The sequence below is a fragment of the Lagenorhynchus albirostris genome, chromosome 1, assembly GCF_949774975.1.
Source record: "Lagenorhynchus albirostris chromosome 1, mLagAlb1.1, whole genome shotgun sequence".
In the NCBI taxonomy this organism is placed as follows: Eukaryota; Metazoa; Chordata; class Mammalia; order Artiodactyla; family Delphinidae; genus Lagenorhynchus; species Lagenorhynchus albirostris.
Genome location: NC_083095.1, coordinates 85,249,711 through 85,271,677, shown reverse-complemented (window position 1 = coordinate 85,271,677; position 21,967 = coordinate 85,249,711). Strand labels below are relative to the sequence as shown.

The 21,967-nt window shown below is 38.3% G+C and overlaps 1 protein-coding gene across 4 annotated transcripts in view; it reads right to left on the bottom strand.

Moving 5' to 3' along the window:
• Positions 1-15,811, bottom strand: part of MGA (MAX dimerization protein MGA) — an 87,840-nt gene extending 72,029 nt beyond the window's left edge. For all 4 annotated transcript variants that reach the window (XM_060147921.1, XM_060147932.1, XM_060147942.1 and 1 more), the window contains exon 1: positions 14,705-15,811. In XM_060147921.1, the coding sequence (XP_060003904.1) occupies positions 14,705-15,768 (1,064 nt within the window). In that variant the 5' untranslated portion in view covers positions 15,769-15,811. The remainder of the gene's footprint in view (positions 1-14,704) is intronic.
• Between the last annotated feature and the right edge of the window lie 6,156 nt (positions 15,812-21,967).

Genomic DNA, 21,967 nt, shown 5'->3' with positions numbered 1-21,967 from the left:
TAAAGCCTTTTGAATATGATGTTAGACCACGTAAATATGTGCCTGGAAAACTATGAGCCTTGACCCCCAACTTCATGCCATACACAAAAAGTAAGCCAAGATGGGCTAGATTTCAATTTGAAAGCTAAAACAGCTTCCCCCTTTCAAAAATATCACTTAATTGGAGAAAATACCTATTTCCTTATCTTTCTTTTTAACGGCTTTATTGTGTAAGTTACGTAACATAAATCCCACCAGTTTTAAGTAACAACTCAATTATTTTTACTAAATTTATAATTTTGCCATCACCACAATCCAGTTTTCCTTTACCTCGTTTTTTTGTTTGTTTGGCCGCAACGCATGGCTTGCAGAATCTTAGTTCCCTGATCAGGCATTGAACCCAGGTCCTCAGCAATGAAAGTGCATAGTCCTAACCACTGGACCGCCAGGGAATTCCCTCCTTTACCTGTTTTTAAAGGTTAGGCAAACCAAGCCCTCTCATTTCCCTTTCCCTATTATCTCACTTTTTATGTATATTTATGTATAAATGTCATTCTCCATCAAGTAATTTAGGATTCACATTTAATGATAGTTCTTTCCATTATCTTCGTATTTCACGGTGTGAACTTCTAAAATGCAGAAAATAATCTCTACCTTTTTCTCATTTAGCCATATGACTTGAATTATGCTTGCAATATAGCTGAGAACCTTGTGAAGCTAAATCTTGGCTGCTACCAAAATAACTGCTTTCACATCTTCCTGAAATATTAAACTTGCTAAATTACAAAAGTTATTTCCAAAGAGTCTCTCTCTCCTTATCGTCCAATAAAAACTTTACACACAAAGCATGAATTTTTTTTCCTTGGCAGGAAGATTTTGCAAACAATCCTGATATTTTATACTTTTAAGAAGTCGCTACACAAAAAAATTAGGTGCAAGGTTATCTAACCAAAAATATGGGCAAAACCACTGATTTGTACACATCAATTAATTTAAAGGATTACATTTTTGTTGGTATACACAACCTATGCAACAAGTAAGTATGACATGACAGTCACTGTGAAACACACTAAAAAAGCTTTAAGTGCTATGGATAAACAAACTCATTCAGGCAACATTTACTGAGTTCTGACAATGTGCCAGACACATTTTTGGGGGCACAGGGATTTACCAAAATAAATAAAGCACAGTCCCTACATTCAAGGAATGCACAGATCAATGCAGGAGACAGACAAATAGACAATATAATGTTACTTAATTTAATAGATACTAAGATATGTATAGGGACTTCCCTGGTGGCGCAGTGGTTAAGAATCCACCTGACAATGCAGGGGACACGGGTTTGATCCCTGGTCCGGGAAGATCCCACATGCTGCGGAGTAACTAAGCCCGTGTGCCACAACTACCGAGCCTGCACTCTAGAGCCCATCGCCCACAACTGCCAAAGCCCGCGCGCCTAGGGCCTGTGCTCTGCAACAGAAGAAGCCACCACAATGAGAAGCCTGCACACCACAACGAAGAGTACGCCCCCTCGCCGCAACTAGAGAAAGCCCACGTACAACAACGAAGATGCAATGCAGCCAAAAAAATTAATAAAATTAAAATAAATAAACTATTAAAAAAAGAGATACATACAGACGCACATTAGGAAAAGCCATAACGTAATGCCTTCCATGAAACTGGTAATTAGAGTAACAGAAAGAAGAAATCCACTGGAAAAGATAATGTAGAGTGGAAAACAAAAGAGCTCTTGGAAACTGAAATCGGACACCTGCAATAAATACATCAGTAAGTTAGAAGCTAAATCAAGGAAATCTCACATAATGTACAGCAAAAAGATAATGACAAGAAATAAAAGACTGATTATATAAGATAACCAATCCAGTAGATGGAACACCCAACTATCAAGAGTTTTTTTAGAAAAGAGAAAACAGGACTTCCCTGGTGGCGCAGTGGTTAAGAATATGCCTGCCAGTGCAGGGGACACAGGCTCAAGTCCTGGTCCAGGCAGATCCCACAAGCTGTGGAGCAGGTAAACCCGTGCACCACAACTACTGAGCCTGCGCTCTCGAGCCCACGGGCCTTAAAAAAAAAAAAGAAAGAAAAAAAAATTTTTAATAAAAAGAGAAAAAGAAAGTGAAAAAATTAACAGAGAAATAATACTTAAATGTTCCTAGGGCCAAAGAATATGAACTTCTTGTTTTGAAAAAACGTATTTTCTCACAATGATGAGAACAACCATACCGCGGCTCATCATTGTGAAATTTCATAAGAGAGATCAACAAAAAAATCTTAAGAGCCTTCAAACCACCAGGAATCAAATTTCTCAACAGCAAACTGGAACCCGACAACACATTTTCAGCATGGAACTCTACACTCAACCAAAAAAATTATGGAAGTATGAGGGTATAATAAAGCTATTTTTCAACATGCAAGAAGAAAACTGTTAAGAGGGGTGAAGAAGGGGATTACTACCCTCCTCAGAAGTGATTTTATTTAAACATTCTAAAATTCTATGTCCCATACATCCTTTCTGAAGAAATTACTGAAAATGTACTTGAAAAATGCAAATTAAAACCAGAATGATCCCACTTTCACCACTTCTATTTAACACAGTACTGAAAATTGTAACTAAAGCAATTAGGTAAGAAAAAAATAGTATCAATTCAAATTGGAAAGGAAAAAATAAAGGTATCTCTGTCACAGATGACATGATCTTATATGTAGGAAACTCTGAATAATACACACACACACACACGCGCACACACACACACACAGAGTTAGTTAATAAATTCAGCAAAGCTGCACGATACAAAATCAATATAGGGCTTCCCTGGTGGCGCAGTGGTTGAGGGTCCGCCTGCCGATGCAGGGGACGCAAGTTCGTGCCCCGGTCCGGGAGGGTCCCGCGTGCCGCGGAGCGGCTGGGCCCGTGAGCCATGGCCGCTGGGTCTGCGCGTCCGGAGCCTGTGCTCCGCGGCGGGAGAGGCCACAGCAGTGAGAGGCCCGCGTACCGCAAAAAAAAAAAAAAAAAAAAAAATTCAATATAAAGGATCAGCTTTATTTCCATACACTGTGCAATACACAATATGAAATAGCAATTTCCTTTTCAAAACCAAAATAAGGATGAAACTAACAACCGGTTCTTTGAAAAGATAAAATTGACAACCCTTTACCCAAACTCATCAATAAAAAGAGGACCCAAAAATATCAAAAATAAAAAAAAGAGAAGTAACAACCGACACCACAGAAACATTTATGTTATCTGATTCTGTTATATAATCATTTAGGATTATAAAGAGATTACACCACAGAATTATATGCCAATAAAATGGGCAACCTAGAGGAACTGGATAAATTCCTAGAAATAATCACCTAGTACAATCTCCCAAGACTGAATCAGGAAGAAATACAAAATATAAACAGGCCGATTACAGTAAGTTCCCTACATACGAACCTTCAAGTTACGAACTTTCAAAGATGCAAACGTGCATTCCATCACCGTCAGGCATGAGTGAAATTGTAGCTTGCCCTCCACCTCCTATTGCTGAAGATCCTTCAGCTCTACTATATCCCACACCTCCCCTCCCACCTCTAGTCAGTAACTTTTCTTGCCAGTTCACTTGATGCCAGCCCCTGTACACCAGCTGTTGTACTATACTGCTGTACTTTTCAAGGTACTGGACAGTAAGACTATAAATATTATCTTTATTTTTTGTGTTTGCTTGTTCTTTATGTATTATTTTTGTGAAAAGTATTATAAAACTACTACAGAACAGTACTATATAGCCAATTGTGTTAGTCGGGTACCTAGACTAACTTCGTTGGACTGACAAACAAACTGAATGTACGAACACACTCTCAAAACAGAACTCATTCATATGTAGGGGACATACTGTACAAATAATAAAATTGAAACAGTAATTTATAAGACTCCCGAGAAACAAAAGTCCAGGACCAGATGGCTTCAAAGGTGAATTCTACCAAACATTTAGACAATTAACACCTATTCTTCTCAAAATATTCCAAAACATCGAAGAGAAAAGAATGCTTCTGAACTTCTATTAGGCCAGCATCACCCTGATACCAAAATCAAAGACATCACCCCCTCGCAAAAACAATTACAGGCCAATGTCACAGATGAACATAAATGTAAAAATCCTCAACAAAATACAAGCAAAACATATTCAACAATGCATTAGAAGGATCATAAGGACTTCCCTGGAAGCCCAGTGGTTAAGACTCAGTGCTCCCAATGCAGGAGGCCCAGGTTTGATCCCTGGTCAGGGAACTGGATCCCGCATGCTGCAACTAAGAGCCCACATGCCGCAACTAAAAGATCCTGCATGCTGCAACTAAAGATCCCTCCTGCCAAAACTAAGACCCAGCTCACTCAAATAAATAAGTAAATACAAAAGGATCACAAACCTTGATAAAGTGGGGTTTAACCCAGCAATGCAAAGATGGTTCAATATCTGCAAATCAATCTGGTAATGGTAATACCACATTAACAAGTTGAAGAATAAAAATCATGTCATCTCAATAAATGCAGAAAAAGCTTTTGACAAAATTCAGAATCCATTTATGATTAAAAAAACTATCAACAAAGTAGGTACAGAGGGAACATACCTCAACATAATAAAGGTCATACAACAAACATATAGCCAACACCATACTCAATAGCGAAAAGCTGAAAGCATTGCCTCGAAGATCAGGAACAAGACAAGATGACCACTCTCACCCCTTTTATTCAACATAATATTGGAAATCCTAACCAAAACAATCAGACAAGAAAAATAAATAAAAAGAATCCAAATTGGAAAGGAAGAAGTAAAACTGTCACTGTTTTCAGGTGACATACTATTGCCATATATAGAAAATTCTAAAGACGCCACCAAAAAACTATTAGAACAAATAAATGACTCCGTAAAGTTTCAGGATACAAAATTAAAACACAGAAATCTGTTACGTTTCTATACACTAACAACAAGCTATCAGGAAGAGAAACTAAGGAATCAATCTCATTTACAACTGCATCAAAAAGAAATAAAATACCTAGAAATATATCTAACTAAGGAGATAAAAGACTTGTACTCAGAAAACTATAAGACAGTGATGAAAAGAACTGAGACAACACCAACAGATGAAAAGATATACCATGCTCATAGACTGGAAGAATTAACATTGTTAAACTGACTGTACCACCCAAGACAATCTACAGATTGAATGCAATCCCTATCAAAATACCAATAGCATTTTTCATAGAACCAGAAAAAATTACTCTAAATTTGTATGAAAACCTGAAAGACCCCACAGAGTCAAAACAATATTGAGAAACAAGAACAAACTGGAGGTACCATGATCACCGATTTCAAACTATACAAAACTACAGTCATCAAAACAGTAAGGTACGTGCACAAAAGTAGACACAGATCAATGGAACAGAACAGAGCGCCCAGAAGTGAACCCATACTTACATGGACATTTAATCTACAACACAGGAGCAAGAATATACAATGGGGAAAAGACAGCCTTTTCAATAAATGGTGTTGAAAAAACCGGACAACTACATGCAAAAGAATCAAACTGGACTATTTTCTCACACAATATACAAAAATAAACTCAAAGTGGATTAAAGACTTAAAGGTAAGACCTGAAATCATAAAACTCCTAGAAGAAAACATAGGCAGTGTTAGCAATATTTTTTACCTCAGTATTAACAATATTTTTTTGGATATGTCTCCTGGGGCAAGGCAAACAAAAGCAGAAACAGAGACAAATCGGACTACATCAAACAAACGCTTTTTGCACAGCTTTTGCACCATCAACAAATGAAAAGGCTGCCTACTGAATGAGAGAAGATATTCGCAAACAATTTAACAAACGGCTAATATCCAAAATATACAAAAATTCATTTAACTCAACATCAAAAAAACCAAGCAGGGCTTCCCTGGTGGCGCAGTGGTTGAGAGTCCGCCTGCCGATGCAGGGGACACGGGTTCGTGCCCCGGTCCGGGAAGATCCCACATGCCGTGGAGCGGCTAGGCCTGTGAGCCATGGCCGATGAGCCTGCGCGTCCGGAGCCTGTGCTCCGCAACAGGAGAGGCCACAACAGTGAGAGGCCTACGTACCACAAAAAAAAAAAAAAAAAAAAAATTAAAAAAAAAAAGTGAACAAATGTAACAAAACAAAAACAGAGTCACAGATCTAGAGAAGAAACAGATGGTTACCAGAGAAGGGGAGGGTGGGGGGGAATGAATGAAATAAGTGAGGGAAATTAAAAGAGGTACAAACTTCCAGTTACAAAATAAATGAGTTACAGGGATGAAATGTACAGTGCAGGAAATACAGCCAATAAGAATGTAATATCTTTGCATACTGACAGATGGCAACTAGATTTATAATGATAATCACTTTGTAATGTATAGAAAAATCAAATCACCCTATGCCATGCGCCAGAACGAACATATTGTTGACGTCTATTATACTTCAAAACAAACTCAAAGAAATCAGATTTGTGGTTACTGGAGGCAGGGGAATGGGAAATTGGATGATGGTGGTGAAAAGGTATAAACTTACAGTTAGAAAATAAATAAGCACTAGACTTACAATGTACAACATGATTAATAATAAACACTGCTGTATGTTATACATTAAAGTTACTCTGAGAGTAAATCCTAAGAGTTCTCATCACAACGCCTGCCTCAAAATAATCTCAGCTTCCAAATCAAGCTTGCATATAGAAGACAAAGTTTGCATATAGCTAAATACCACTTTCAGATATGATGATAATGCTGTTTCTTGGAGCATGCATATCAAGTTGTTTTTTTCCCTTCAGTAACAAAGATACTGATGCACTCATAAATCTGAACCATTTTCTTGACTCATTAAGATCAGAAGTTTATAATACCACATGTAACACCAAAAGCCACTGTCTATAACAAAGAAATACACATGACTCTTGCAGCTAACAAACTCCTCACCCTGGCCTCCAAAGTAATTTTAAAAGTAAATCCTCCATCATCCAAGGATAGATTAAACTGCTTTTGGATAATGAGGGTAAAAATACTGGTGTTGCCAAAAAATTCCTAGAAGAGAACACAGGCAAAACATTCTCTGACATAAATCATACCAATGTTTTCTTAGGTCAGTCTCCCAAGGCAATAGAAATGAAAGCAAAAATAAACAAATGGGACATAATCAAACTTAAAAGCTTTTGTACAGCAAAGGAAACTATAAACAAAACAAAGAGACAACCTATGGACTGGGAGAAAATATTTGCAAATGATGTGACCAACAAGGACTTAATTTCCAAAATATACAAACAGCTCACACAACTCAATAACAAAAACAAACAACCCAATTGAAAAAAGGACAAAAGACCAAAATACAACTTTCTCCAAAGAAAATATACAGATGGCCAACAGGGCCATGAAAAGATGCTCAACACCACTAATTATTAGAGAAATGCAAATCAAAACCACAATGAGGTATCACCTCACACCAGTCAGAAAGGCCATCATTAAAAAGTCTACAGGGTTTCCCTGGTGGCGCAGTGGTTGAGAGTCCGCCTGCCGATGCAGGGGACACGGGTTCGTGCCCCGGTCCGGGAAGATCCCACATGCCGCGGAGCAACTGGGCCCGTGAGCCATGGCCGCTGAGCCTGCGCATCCGGAGCCTGTGCTCCGCAACAGGAGAGGCCACAGCAGTGAGAGGCCCACGTACCGCAAAAAAAAAAAAAAAAGTCTACAAATGACAAATGCTGGAGAGGGTGTGGAGAAAAGGGAACCCTCCTACACTGTTAGTGGGAACGTAAATTAGTGCAGCCACTATGGAAAACAGTATGGAGGTTCCTCAATAAACTAAAAATAGAATTGTCATAGGATCCAGCAATCCCACTCCTGGGCATCTATCTGGACAAAACTATAATTCAAAAAGATACATGCACCCCATGCTCACAGCAGCACTATTCACAACAGCCAAGACATGGAAACAACCTAAATGTCCATCAACAGATGACTGGATAAAGAAAATGTGGTACATATAATATATAATGGAATACTACTCAGCCATAAGAAAAGGAATGAAATAATGCCATTTGCAGCAACATGGATGCAACCAGAGATTATCATACTAAGTGAAGTAAGTCAGAAAGAGAAAGACAAACACCATATGATATCACATATGTGGAATCTAAAATATAACACAAATGAACTTACCCACAAAACAGAAACAGATTCACATAGAAAACAGACTTGTGGTTGCCAAGGGGAAAAGAAGAAGGGGAGGGATGCATTGGGAGTCTGGGAGTAGCACATGCAACTATTATGTACAGAATGGATAAACAACAAGGTCCCACAGGATAGCAGTGTATATTCAATGTCCTGTGATAAACCATAATGGAAAAGAATATGAAAAAGAATGTACATATATGTCTAACTGAATTGCTTTGCTGTACAATAAAAATTAAACACTAAATCAACTATCCTTCAATAAAATCAATTCAAAAAAATACTGGTGTTTAAGTGTTTCAATTTTTTTAAATTGTACTGGGTAATCAAGATGATTACACACTGGGTGGCATCCTCTAGTTGCAAATGCCAAAAAAAAAAAAAAAAAAAGCCACACTGAAAAGCACAAACTGAAAACCACTTTCCCCCTTGACAGAATAAAAGAAAAACTTGTTCACTGCTTGAGTAACATATACTCCACCTGTCAACTACCCTTAGAAAATAGCAAAGCACTAACTTGCCCATAAACAAGTCAGGGAACTCATCAATGTGGGGATTCCAAACTCAAAGAATAGTAGCTGTTAATAGGATATGAATTAAGTGAGAAAAGGAAGGTAAAAGAAAAGTACTGGGCTGGGATATACTTCTGCTGAACTTGGGTTTTAACACTCAAATAAGGCAAGTTTCCAGCTGCACATGTACGGAGTTTAGAAATAGCCACTATGTTCTAACAAGTAAAAAGTTAAAGGGACTGAAAAATCAACAACTCTTTTGAATCCATAAGAGACGGTGAGGGGACTCCCTCGTGGTCCAGTGGTTAAAAATCCACCTTCCAATGCAGGGGACGCGGGTTCCATCCCTGGTCAGGGAACTGTAAGATCCCACATGCTGCAGGGAAACTAAGCCTGTGCACCGCAACAAAGAGCCCACATGTCGCAACTAAGAACCAACGCAGCCAAATAAATAAATATTTTTTGAAAAGAAACAAGCCAGGTTTCACACAGGCTTCTCTATTTAAAAAAAAAAAGAGAGAGAAAGAGACAGTGAGAGTACAGTGCAAACTGCTGAAAACAGTCAGGTGGATACAGGGGATCATGGTTGGAGCAGTAACTGACAATGGAAACCACCTTGGGAACCAGTGCCAGGGTAGAAAAACCTGAACTGTAACTGGAGTTGCTGGAGGCTCAATGTAGACAAGCCTGAGTTTAAAACTCCAGGGGTACCCAGTTATAGGGGTGCTCCCACATATCTGTAAGTTTTCCACCAGGAGCTAGACTAGGTTCTCACAGTAAATATTTCCTCGTGAGAAAAATCCTGGGCCGGGGGGGGTCAGTCTCTGTTACTTGTAACAAAAAAGCCTAACCTCTGGAAAAATTAGTTAACCAGTCTAACTTGGTGGGTTTTATCAGAGCCTAACTGACCTGGGGAAAGGAAATATCTAACTCCAGCCTACTCTAGCCAATCCTGTCCAACTTAAGGGGGCAAGAAAGAATATGAGAAGTACTTGTGAAGTTCACAGTCCAGCGGCACAGACTCATTAAAAACTGAGATCTAACCATAGGACTAAAGTAAAGAATACTTCCCTTTCCCTCACATCCATGCCTTACCACAACATTACTAAAGGCCTATTTATAGCACTTCCTTTTACCTAACACATCATGTCCAACTATCAAGAAAACATTACAAAGCATACTAAAAGGCAAAAAACCACAATTTGAAGACAGAGCAATCATCACAATTATCATACTGGGATGCTGAAATTACCAGACTGGCAATTTATAACTATGATTAACATACTAAGGATTCTAATAAATAAAGAAATAACATGCAAGAACAGATGTGCAATGTAAGCAGAGAAATGAAAATCCTAAGAAAAACAAAAAGATGCTAAAGATCAAAAACATGGTAAAAGAAATGAAGAATGCCTTTGATAGGCTTATTAGTAGACTAGACACGGCTGAGGAAACAATCTCTGAGCTTGAAGATATAGCAACAGAAATCTCCAAAACTGAAAAGGAAAGAAAACAAAGGCTGAAAAGAACAGAATATCCAAGGACTGTGGGACAACTACAAAAGATGCAAGGGCTTCCCTGGTGGTGCAGTGGTTGAGAGTCCGCCTGCCGATGCAGGGGACAGGGGTTCGTGCCCCGGTCCGGGAAGATCCCACATGCCGCGGAGCGGCTGGGCCCATGAGCCATGGCCGCTGAGCCTGCGCGTCCAGAGCCTACGTTCTGCAACAGGAGAGGCCACAACAGTGAGAGGCCCGCGTACCGCAAAAACAAACAAACAAAAAAAAAGATGCAACATACGCATAATGTGAGTATCAGAAGAAGAGAGAAACAGAAGAAATATTTAAAACAATGATGACTGAGATTTCTCCAAACCACAGAACCAAACCAAAATCTTTTCAGAGATCAATAAAAAAAAGTCAATAAGCCTCTAGCCAGGCTAAGGAAAAAAGAGAGAAGACACAAATTACTATTATCAGAAATAAAAAGAAGGGGGACTTCCCTGGTGACACAGCGGTTAAAAATCCACCTTCCAATGCAGGGGATGTGGGTTCGATCCCTAGTCAGGAAACTGGATCCCACATGCATAGCACAACTAAGAGTTTGCATGCCACAACTAAGGAGACCACCAGCCGCAACTAAGACCTAGTGCAACCAAAATAAATAATAAATTAAATTTAAAAAAAGAAAAAGAGGGACACCACTACAGATCCCATGGACATCAAAAGGATAATAAAGGAATATATGAACAATTTTATGCCAACAAATGATACCCTAGATGAAATGAGCCAATTCCTTGAAAAACACAATCTTCCAAAGCTCACACAAGAGACAATCAAAATAGGCCTATATTTATTTAAGAAATTGAATCAATAAGGTTCCAAAACAGAAAGCACCAGGCCCAGATGGGTTCACTGGTAAAATTTCCCAAACATATGAGAAAGAAATGATACCAATTCTCTACAATCTCTTTCAGAAGATGGAGTAGTGGCAATACTTCCTGACTCCTTCTATGAAGCCAGCATAACACCAATCCCAAAACCAGACAAAGACATTACAAGACAACTACAGACCATTATTCCTCAAGAACATAAATCCTCAAAATAAGAGCAAATCAAATAAAACATATAAAAAGAATTATACACCATGACCATGCGGGATTCATCCCAGGTATACGAGGCTGGTTCATTCAAAAATCAATTAACATAATCCATCACATCAATAAACCAGAAAAGAAAAAAGTCACATGATATCAACAGATTCAGAAAAAAAGCATTTGGCAATATGCAACACCCATCCATGATAAAAACTCTCAGTAAATTAGCAATAGAAGGGAACTTCCTAAACTTAATCAAGAATATCTACAAAGGGAACTAAGATCCCGCATATGGCAAGGCACAGCCAAAAAAAAGAATATTTACAAAAAACCTAAAACAAACATCATACTTAATGGTGAGAAACTAGAAACTTTCCCACTAAGATCAGAAACAAGGCAAGGATGTCACCTCTCATCACTCCTTTTCAGCATCATACTGGAAGTCCTAGTGAATGCAATAGGACAAGAAAAGCAAATAAAGGAATACAGATTTGAGAGAAAGAAAGCTGTCTTGTTTATGAATGACATGATCATCTAGGTAGAAAATCCAAAAGAATCTCCAGAAAACTTCTGGAACTAATAAGTGATTATAGCAAGGTTGCAGAATACAAAGATAAAGTACCAAAGTCAGTTGCTTCCCTATATATCAACAGAGAACAAGTGGAATTTGAAGTTAAAAAAACAATACCATTTACATTGTCACCCCCAAATAGTGAAATACTGATATATAAATCTAATATGTACAAGATCAATATGGGGAAAATGACAATACTCTGATGAAAAAAATTAAAGAACTAAATAAATGGAGAGAGAGTCAGTGTTCATGAATAGGAAGAGTCAATATAGTTAAGATGTCAGTTCCTCCCAACTTGATCTATAGATTCAATGCAACCAAAATCAAAATCCCAGCAAGTCATTTTATGGAACTTATTCTCAAGTCTACATAGAGAAGAAAAAGACCCAGAATAGCCAATACAATATTGAAGGAGAACAAAGTTGGAGGGCTAACACTACCCAGGTTCAAAACTTACTTAAAAAGCTACAGTAATCAAATCAGTGTAGTACTGGTGAAAGAACAAATAGGTCAATGGAACAGACTAGAGAGCCCACAAATAGACTCACATAAATAGAGTCAACTGATCTTTGACAAAGGAGCAAGGACAGTACAATGGAGCAAAGAGAGTCTTCTCAACAAATGGTGCTGGAACAGCAGGACATCCACATGCAAAGAAATCAATCTAGACGCAGACCTTCCAACTTTCACATAAATTAATACAAAATGGATCATAAACCAAAATGTAAAACACAGAACTATAAGGATCCTAAAAGATAACCTAAAAGAAAACCTACATGACCTTAAATATGGCAATGACTTTTTAGATATGAAATCAAAGGCATGATCCATGAAGGAAATCATTGATAGGCTGAACTTCATTAAAATAATAAACTGCTTTGTGAAAGCCAAAAAGAGAATGAGAAGACAGACCACAGACTAGGAGAAAATATTTGCAAAAGACATGTTATCCAAAATATACAAGGAACTGGGACTTCCCTGGTGGTCCTTAAGAATCCACCTTCCAATGCAGGGGACGCAGGTTCGATCCCTGGTCAGGGAATTAAGATGCCACATGCCACGGGGCAACTAAGCCTGCACACTGCAACTACTGAGCCCACGCACTCTGCAGCCCGTGTGCCACAAGTAGAGAGAAGCCCGCGTGCCACAACGATCCCGTGTGCCACAACTAAGACCCAAGGCAGCCCCCCCCAAAAAACACACCAAAATATATAAGGAACTCTTAAGAAAACAGTAAAACAATCTGATTAGAAAATGGGCCAAAGACCTTAAAAGACACCAAAGATGACATACAGATGGCAAATAAGCATATGAAAAAATGCACCACATCGTGTCATCAGGGAAAGGCAAATTTAAACAAGATACTACTACTACACACCTATTAGAAAGGCCAAAATCCAGAAAACTGACAACACCAAGTGCTGACAAGGATGCAGAGCAACAAGAACTCTCATTTCTGCAAAATGGTACAGCCACTTTGGAAGAGTTTGGCAGTTTCTTATAAACCTAAGACTACTGTTACCGTACGATCTAGCGACCACAATCTTTGGTATATACCCAAGTGAACTGAAGGCTTGGACATGGATGTTTGTGGCAGCTTTATTCATAATTGCCAAAACTGGGAAGCACCCAAGATGTCCTTCAGGAGGTGAATGAATAAACGAACTGGTACAACCAAACAAGGAAATACTATTCAGCACTGAAAAAAAATGTGGTATCAAGCCATGAATAGACATGAAGGAACCTTATATACATATTACTAAGTGAAAGAAGCCAATTTGAGAAGGCTACATACTGTATAATTCCAACTATATGAAATTCTGGACAAGGCAAAGCAGTGAGATAATAAAAAGGTAAAAGATTGCCAGATGGGAAGGGGAATTAACAGGTGGAGAATAGAGGATCTCTAGGGCAATGAAAATACTCTGTATGATACAGTGAGGGTGGATACATGTCATTACATATTTGTCCAAACCCACAGAATGTATATCACCAACAATGAACCCTTATGTAATCTACGGACTTTGGGTGATTATGATGCATCAATAAAATCTAGAAGTCAATAAGATGTTCATCAATTGACACAAATGTACCACTCTGGTAGGGAATGTTGCTAATGGGAATGGCTATGCATGTGTGGAGGCAGGGGCTGTATGGGAAATCTCTGTACTTTCCTCTCAATTTTGCTGCAAACCTAAAATTGCTCTAAAAACATAAAGACTTTGATAAAAATAAATAAATAACACAAGTTCAAATTTAAAAAGCACAAGAGTATATCATGCTATTTTAACATCTTCAGCTTATTTCTTACTCAGGCAATTTATGGATTAGGAAGTCCACAGGGCACAAAATTCTTATGTACTACATATAAACAACTTTACTTTAAATCTCTTCTGTGCCTCACTGGGTAAATTCTGTTTCAGCTATGATTTGGGGGTCATTCTTTTCCCTTCCCCAATCAATCAAGAGTTGTCTATACATACTGTACATCAACTATATTTCAATATTTTAAAAAATTCATCTATATATATTAACAAGGAACAGCCACACATGATTAACGAAAGTCTAAACCTACAATCTAAATCTAAGGTCCCCATTCTGATGAGTCATCTAATTTGCCTACAATTCTGGATTGTGAACCCAATCCATATTCATTACAGAAAAATGAACTGTCACTTCACAGAATGTAAAAGCAACTGTGGTACATTTTATAGCAGCTTGCATTTATCAATGTCTAAAGTCAGCAATCCACACAATCAGTATTTTAAATTCAAACCTTCCTTTTATCTCTAAGAACAGAGAATCTGTTACCTACCTTTCAGAAACCTCTTGCTTCAACTGAGGAACTTCACCAAGTGCTGAATCAATATCCATGAAACCTAGAAAGTCTCGTTTTACATTAAGGGAAGGCTTCTCCAAACCCTTGCATGATGCTTCATGACCCCTCAATAAAGGATCCGAATCAGTTAGCTGTATCTCTGACCCCTCACCTTCTGTAAGACGGACCCGTTGACCAGGAGAACTGGGAACACTATTCCCTTCCTGGTCAGAGCTGTTCTTTTGCTTTCCATCTCTCTGGGGCTTACTATTCAGCCCATCATCCCGGAAGCCTTTAGCAAATGGATTGTAATCTATTTTCAACTGGGTAATCTGAATGTTTTGATAAGCTGTTACTGCAAAGAATTCAGTCTGTGGGAAGGTAAAAGTGTGGACACCAGGGCCATTTAACTGTATCACTTCGGTAGCCTTCTCTGCAGGCACCAAATGAAGCCTCGGCAGGTAGCGATGCATAGAGTGCAAGATAATATGCCCTTCTTGGTCCAGTGTATTGTTGGTAAGTTTGAGTTTATAGAAAGATACTGGTTGATGCATCCAATAATGACCTGTGGAAGGAGATTCTGGATGAATAAAAACCCTCCCCAAAACATGGGGTTCAGCCTTCCCACTGGGCTCCCACCAGCGACCATTCCATTTATAACGATGGTTATCCACAGGAGATATATCCATGACGAGGATATATTTCATATTTGAATCTAAACCTGTTATCCAATAACGACAGTAAGGAAACATGCGTCTTCCCTGCTTGGTCAGGATCATCTCTGTGCTTCGATGATAGAATTCGTTCCACATACTATTGTTATCCAAGGTGACAGTGATTCCTCCTACAGTACAATCAGCTGGAAGGCAAATCTTTCCCTTAGATTTTCCTGGTGATGAAACACTGCTAGCCAAAGCGCAGGCATCCCGATTAGTAACCAAAATTCCTTGATCAGTTTTGCCATTTCCTGGCTGTTTTAGGATGACAAAGAAGGTAGGTGCTGCTCCTGCCACTGTCCCACCATCTTGATTAGCCAATATAATCTGCTGTTTCTCCTCCATGATTCCAGTGGGAAAATCAGTAGTAAGATAACTATAGTTACCACATAATCACAATGGCCTTCCCAGCCTAAAAAACAAGCAAAAAAACACTTTAATCAAGTGAACATTTATTTTGTTAACAAAAATACAAGAATGATTACATTACCCCCAAAATATATTCCTAAATTCTTCTAAGACTTTGCTTCTACCTTTCTCTTAGTCACTGTGAAGATACTGATTCTGGAATATTTGATTATCTCTTTAAAGTTCGTTTTAATCTAATTAGTTAAATTATTCATATCCCAATCTCCAATAATTCACTATACATACTACAATCTCAAATAAAAACAAAAAGTGTACTTTCATTTTAGAAAAACTACATGAAAGTATAAAAGTATACAGACTTGGAACTTCCCTGGTGGCACAATGGTTAAGAATCTGCCTGCCAATGCAAGGGAAGATCCCTGGTCGGGGAAGATCCCACTTCCACGGAGCAACTAAGCCCATGTGCCACAACTACTGAGCCCAAGCACCACAACTACTGAGCCCAAGCGCCACAACTACTGAGCCCAAGCACCACAACTACTGAAGCCCGTGTACTCTAAGGGCCTGCATGCTGCAACTACAGGGCCTGCATGCCACAACTACTGAACCTGCATGCTGCAACTACTGAAGCCCGCACACCTAGAGCCCATGCTCTGCAACGAGAGAAGCCACCACAATGAGAAGTCCGCGCACCGAAACGAAGAGTAGCCCCTGCTCACCACAACTAGAGAAGGCCTGCGTGCAGCAACGAAGACCCAACGCAGCCAAAAAAATTAATTAAAAATAAAATAAATGCCTTAGTTTTTAGAAAAGAAAAATATACAGACTTAAAGAGATCAAATTGGAAAGTTATTTTCATTTTAAAAGGATCCTGATACTTAATGAATTAGTTTACCAGAGGATTCCATTACACAGCAAGTTCTCCTGAGATGAGCAAAAATTAACAAATTTACATGTTATCTTTGTATATGATCAACACTTTTTATGGTAATGGCATGAGTTCATACATAAGTAAAATACTATTTACCTTGTTAGTACATACATTTAAAGAAACCATGACAAATCACTGGAACTTACTAGGAAAGAAACAGTTGGCTCCACACCTCAGACCTTACACTGAAAAAAATTCCAGACAGACCAAACATTTAAATCCCACCCCACCCCGCCTCAGTGTAATTTTTTTTTAATTCTTAAAGAAATCTTTGAGAAAACCTTTTTGATAATAAGTAGGACATAAAATCTAGAAGTCAATAAGATGACAGAATTTTTGATAAATTCAAAATCATGTAAATTTGTTTTTAACATGACAAAAACCACCCACGCAAAATAAAAAACAAATGCCTGACTGGAAAACTATATTTGCAACTTATATCATAAAGAACTCATTTCCCGGGGCTTCCCTGGTGGCGCAGTGGTTGAGAGTCCGCCTGCCGATGCAGGGGACACGGGTTCGTGCCCTGGTCCGGGAAGATCCCACATGCCGCAGAGCGGCTGGGCCCGTGAGCCATGGCCTCTGAGCCTGCGCGTCCGGAGTCTGTGCTCCGCAACGGGAGAGGCCACAACAGTGAGAGGCCTGCGTACCGCAAAAAAAAAAAAAAAAAAAAAACCTCATTTCCCTAATATCAAAAGGGATCTTTTTATACAAATCAACAAGACAAAAAATCTAACAGAAAAATGGGCAAAGAATAGAAAAAGCAAATGGTTATGAAAACGTACATAGTCTCGGAATAGAGGAAATTAAAGTCGTCCTAAAATACTGTTTTTTACCCTATCAGAACAGCAAAAATCAAAGTTTGGCAGAGGTGTTGTAAAGGGTGTACGTCAACCAGCATTCTCATCTAACCAGCTGCTGAAAGTGTAAGATGACAAAATCTAAGAGGATAACATGAAAATATCAAAAGTACAAATGCATACATCCCATGAAACAGCAGTTCTTCTAGGGCTTTATCTTATATACATGTGTGCAAATACACGCATACACACCAGTGATAAATGGTGGTACAACGACGGAGTGGAATATTCTGCAGCTAGAAAAGAATTATAAACTTTATGGACTCATACAAAATTATCTACAAGATATATTAAGAGCATAAAGTTCAAAACAACTGTAGATTATGCTACATACTTCTATAAAGTTTAAACAAAAAAAAAGCCAAAGAAAAAAACCAGTATGTATGTATTTGCTTGACACAGACTATCTGTAAAGACAAAAAAGGAACTGGTAGTATTGGCTTTACCAAGGGAAATCAGGGTGGCTGGAAGAATACATATTCTGACACTTTCTAAATTTTGTATCTTGTAGACATACAACCAATTTCAAAAAAAAAACTGAATTAGTTAATTCATAAATGTTACAAGAAAAACGCCACATATATTGTATGATTCCATTTACATGAAATGTCCAGAATAGGCAAATCTACAGAAAGTAGATCCATAGTTGACAGTAAAAAGGGAGAGGAATAATTGGCACAATTGCTAATTGGTATGGGGTTTCTTTTGGGGGTGATCGAAATGTTCAGGAACTAAAAACCACTTAAATGTATCCTTTAAAATGGTGAATTTTATGTTATGTGAATTATATCTCAATAAAATGTTTTAAAGAAATCTCAGATTGTTACATTCAACTAAAGTGATGTGCTAAATTACCTAAATATTCTACAAGATATAAAGTTATCACCAATTAGCTTTTATACAAAAAAGGAAAATGTTACATCACTACTTCTGTTTAAAGTGGGTCAGTAATTTTGACTAATCAGATTGAGCCACTTATTGGTGCTCCTCATTATAATTAAAAGTCTAATTTTACTCTTCATCAGAACTACTAACAAGCAGCAAAAGCATCTGATCTGAATTTCACATCTTCTTACAGGGCTGACCACATGACCGCTCCCCCAAAAAGTTGGGGGGACTCCAAAACTTAAAATATTCATTAGCCTGAGGATAATATTTAAAAAATCAAGGCTTTAAAAAAGGTTGGCTATTGTTTTGTATTATGGCTAAATGTGAAAACAGAAACACACTTTCTGACACCACTGTACTAATACCCAGGAAAGGTGAAAAAAGAATCTCTCCTCCGATTTGGCATTTAAGAGATAGATAAAATTTAGAGTGATTCTTTTCAAAAGCTTTCTCAGGCTTAAGGCAATTAAGTTTATTGGTTTCCTAAAACTACCAAGTTTAAGTAACACCTATCAGAGACCGATAAAACAAAATTTAAACACACTGAGAAGTCACAAATAAAGTGACTTTATAAAAATAGTAAAGTTCAGAAAATTCACAAAAACCAATTCCTCTAAAATGGTGTATATATCAAATAACACAAATTCCTAATCCTGTATTTAGTCCATAAAGCTCAAAATTTTGTTACAAATCAAGTATTTTTGTAAGCAATTATGCAAAAACACTCTCATGAAGTGCATTTAAATATGGCACACAGCAAAGAAGTATCTGAAAAATTTTTTTCGCTATCCCAAACCTATGAAGATATTATAGGGTTCAGAATATCCTAAACATTATCTTCTATAATATTAAATTCTTGATTTTCAGATCATTTTTACAGGTAAAACTGGGGCAAAGAAGTTTTAACCAATCACTATCCTTTAAAAATTAATCTATGAAATATCAAAGATTCTACTGACAGAAATCCAGTTTAGTGTTAGAGACTGAACTGAAGTAAACTTCATACTTACGTTATATATACACATTTCAAAGTTTTCCTTTCATCTAAACAGAAAAATTAAGTGCAGAAGAGTCAGACTGCCATATCTGCACTCTGTACACAGGTAACTAATAAATGTAAAAATGTGTATTAAGAGCAAAAAAAAGTTAGAACTTTCTGACTTTTGATTTGTATAAGGTCTTTTTTTTAATCCTCCAGTCAAGTTATTCCAGGAGTTGATCAAAATGTATAAAACCAAAAACCTAATTTACAAACAAAACAATCTCTGTCTTGAGCCATACATTGCTATTTGGCTTACAAACAAGTAATAAAATTTTATTCCACAACAATCTTTAAGCACAGATTTCACTTCACTATAAGCAATATGCCTATGCTTTTGGAATACTATATATACTGGATTTTCTAAAGAAAGGATAGTCAGTTCAGCAAATTTAGCTGTTTCAGACACAGAAATACCACTCTAAAGTCTAAGATAACTTTAACCAATTGCAAAAATCAAATTACTTTAGGAAGAGCTAGGCTACTCATGAAGCAGTAAATCTCCTTCCAGCAAGATTCTAAAAATACTCTGTGTTTGGCTCTCTGAAAGCATTAAGGAAGACCACAGTTTTGGTACATAGATATAACTTAACATTCAAAAAAACAATCTCAGTTCAGCTTTTCAAGATCAAGCAGTTATCTACATAAAATAACTATAAAAATGACCCGAGAAGTTAAGTTTAATTGTGGATGTGAAATACTAACATTCTGAAAATGTCAACGTTTTGAAGGTACAGGCACTCACACACCAACACACAAATGCCATTTCGCAGAGAATGTTTTCGGGTAACATGGCAAGTTCCATAAGTAAATTGCTACAATTTCGGAGTCCCTATTCTGAGTATCTTTTCACCAGTGACATCTCTGGGAAATGTTTAACTACTAAAGCCATAACCCTCATACAACTTACCAAATACACTAACTGGTTTACTAGGTAGGTACCTAATTCAATGATTCAGGTACTAGTACGCCAATTTAAAATTGGCCCCAAAGTACGCCAATTTAAAATTCCAAATCAAAACCATTACTTTAAAAACACAAACTATTCAAATGATGGTGAACCTAAACCGAATGTTTCCGAAGTTGCTAAAAATAACCATAACTTTTCATACAACAAATGCATTACTGTATGGTAGGTACAAAGATGTTAGTTTGTTCCTTAACATAATCATTCACTGTAAGAGTGTGGTTACGTTTCTGAAACTCAAATTTGTAAGAGAATAGGTTCACTCGAATTTCAGTATTCACCAATATACAATGAGCCCAGAAATTTGAAAAATCTTTTTAAAACTATAATTTGCACACAAAAATAATCAGAAAATATGATAGCAAGTGATGCAAAGAGTAAAAGAGCCAACTATCCGTTCTTAATCGTCATTAAGTTAACTTTAATAATTAAATAAATGGTACTCGCGATCTATTAATAAGCGCTTACTTTGGACCAGACTATACCCTGGGCATTTTATCATCACCACAACCCTAAATTTGAAAGGTAAATTTCAAAATATTATCTGAAATGCTTTAGGTTTTAAGGCACAAAGTTGCATTTACCTAAGATAGTAGTCCCCCCCCTTCTCTCCTCAAAAACCATTTGTTAATGCTGGCTTCATGAGCATTTTCTATTCCTAGGAATGATCCCTTAACTACAACTCGGTGTTAGAAAGCTCTCAGGTCCCTAATATTTGCATAAGTAGAATTTGAAGAACTAACGTATATGGCAGAAACGGACAGCAATCAAATGGCCACCTTGCCTTGGATTAACTATGGCAAGGTACCTGGGGCACTAAGTTTTCTCAAATCCTAAGCATGTGTTCTCTGGAAAATGCACCCAACCCACTCAACTCACACAACAGCTGGAAACATAGCCCTACAGCAGCAAGAAGCACTAGCGCCCACTCCATACCCTTGGAAGTGAAAAGGCCGCCTGCCAGTCTCGGAGGACTACAGTCGCCGTCGACTATCGGGGCCCACATCACCGCTTTCCAACTGCAAAGGCCAGCTAGCCAAGAACCACGTGAAAAAATGCCGCAAGGAAAGCTCTTCCGGGGAAGGGGAGTCCGACTGATCACGTGCCGCCGGCCGGAACCCGCGGATCGCTCGGCGGGATCCAGTCGCATCCTGTTACCGTGGAAACTACAGAACCACCCGCCCAGCCCTCCCAGGCCAGCCCCCTTCCCAGCAGCCGTCACGCCATCTCCAGGCACTTTCCCTGCAGCCTAGCCGCGGCGTCGTGCCCAGAAAGAGGCAGAGCAGGCAGTATTTGCCAGGGACTCTGCCGCAGAAGCCCGGAAAGCTTCACAACACACACTGGCAGCGCGCGGGTGGGCTCGAGAGTTCTCTTGATCCACGTGTCTGCCCCAGCGACGCGAACCCTGGGAGAGTGGTCTTCCCTCAGAAGGAAGAGTACTTTCGTTACTCACGTTGTTCTCCCATTGGTAACCCTTCCTTTCAGACCTC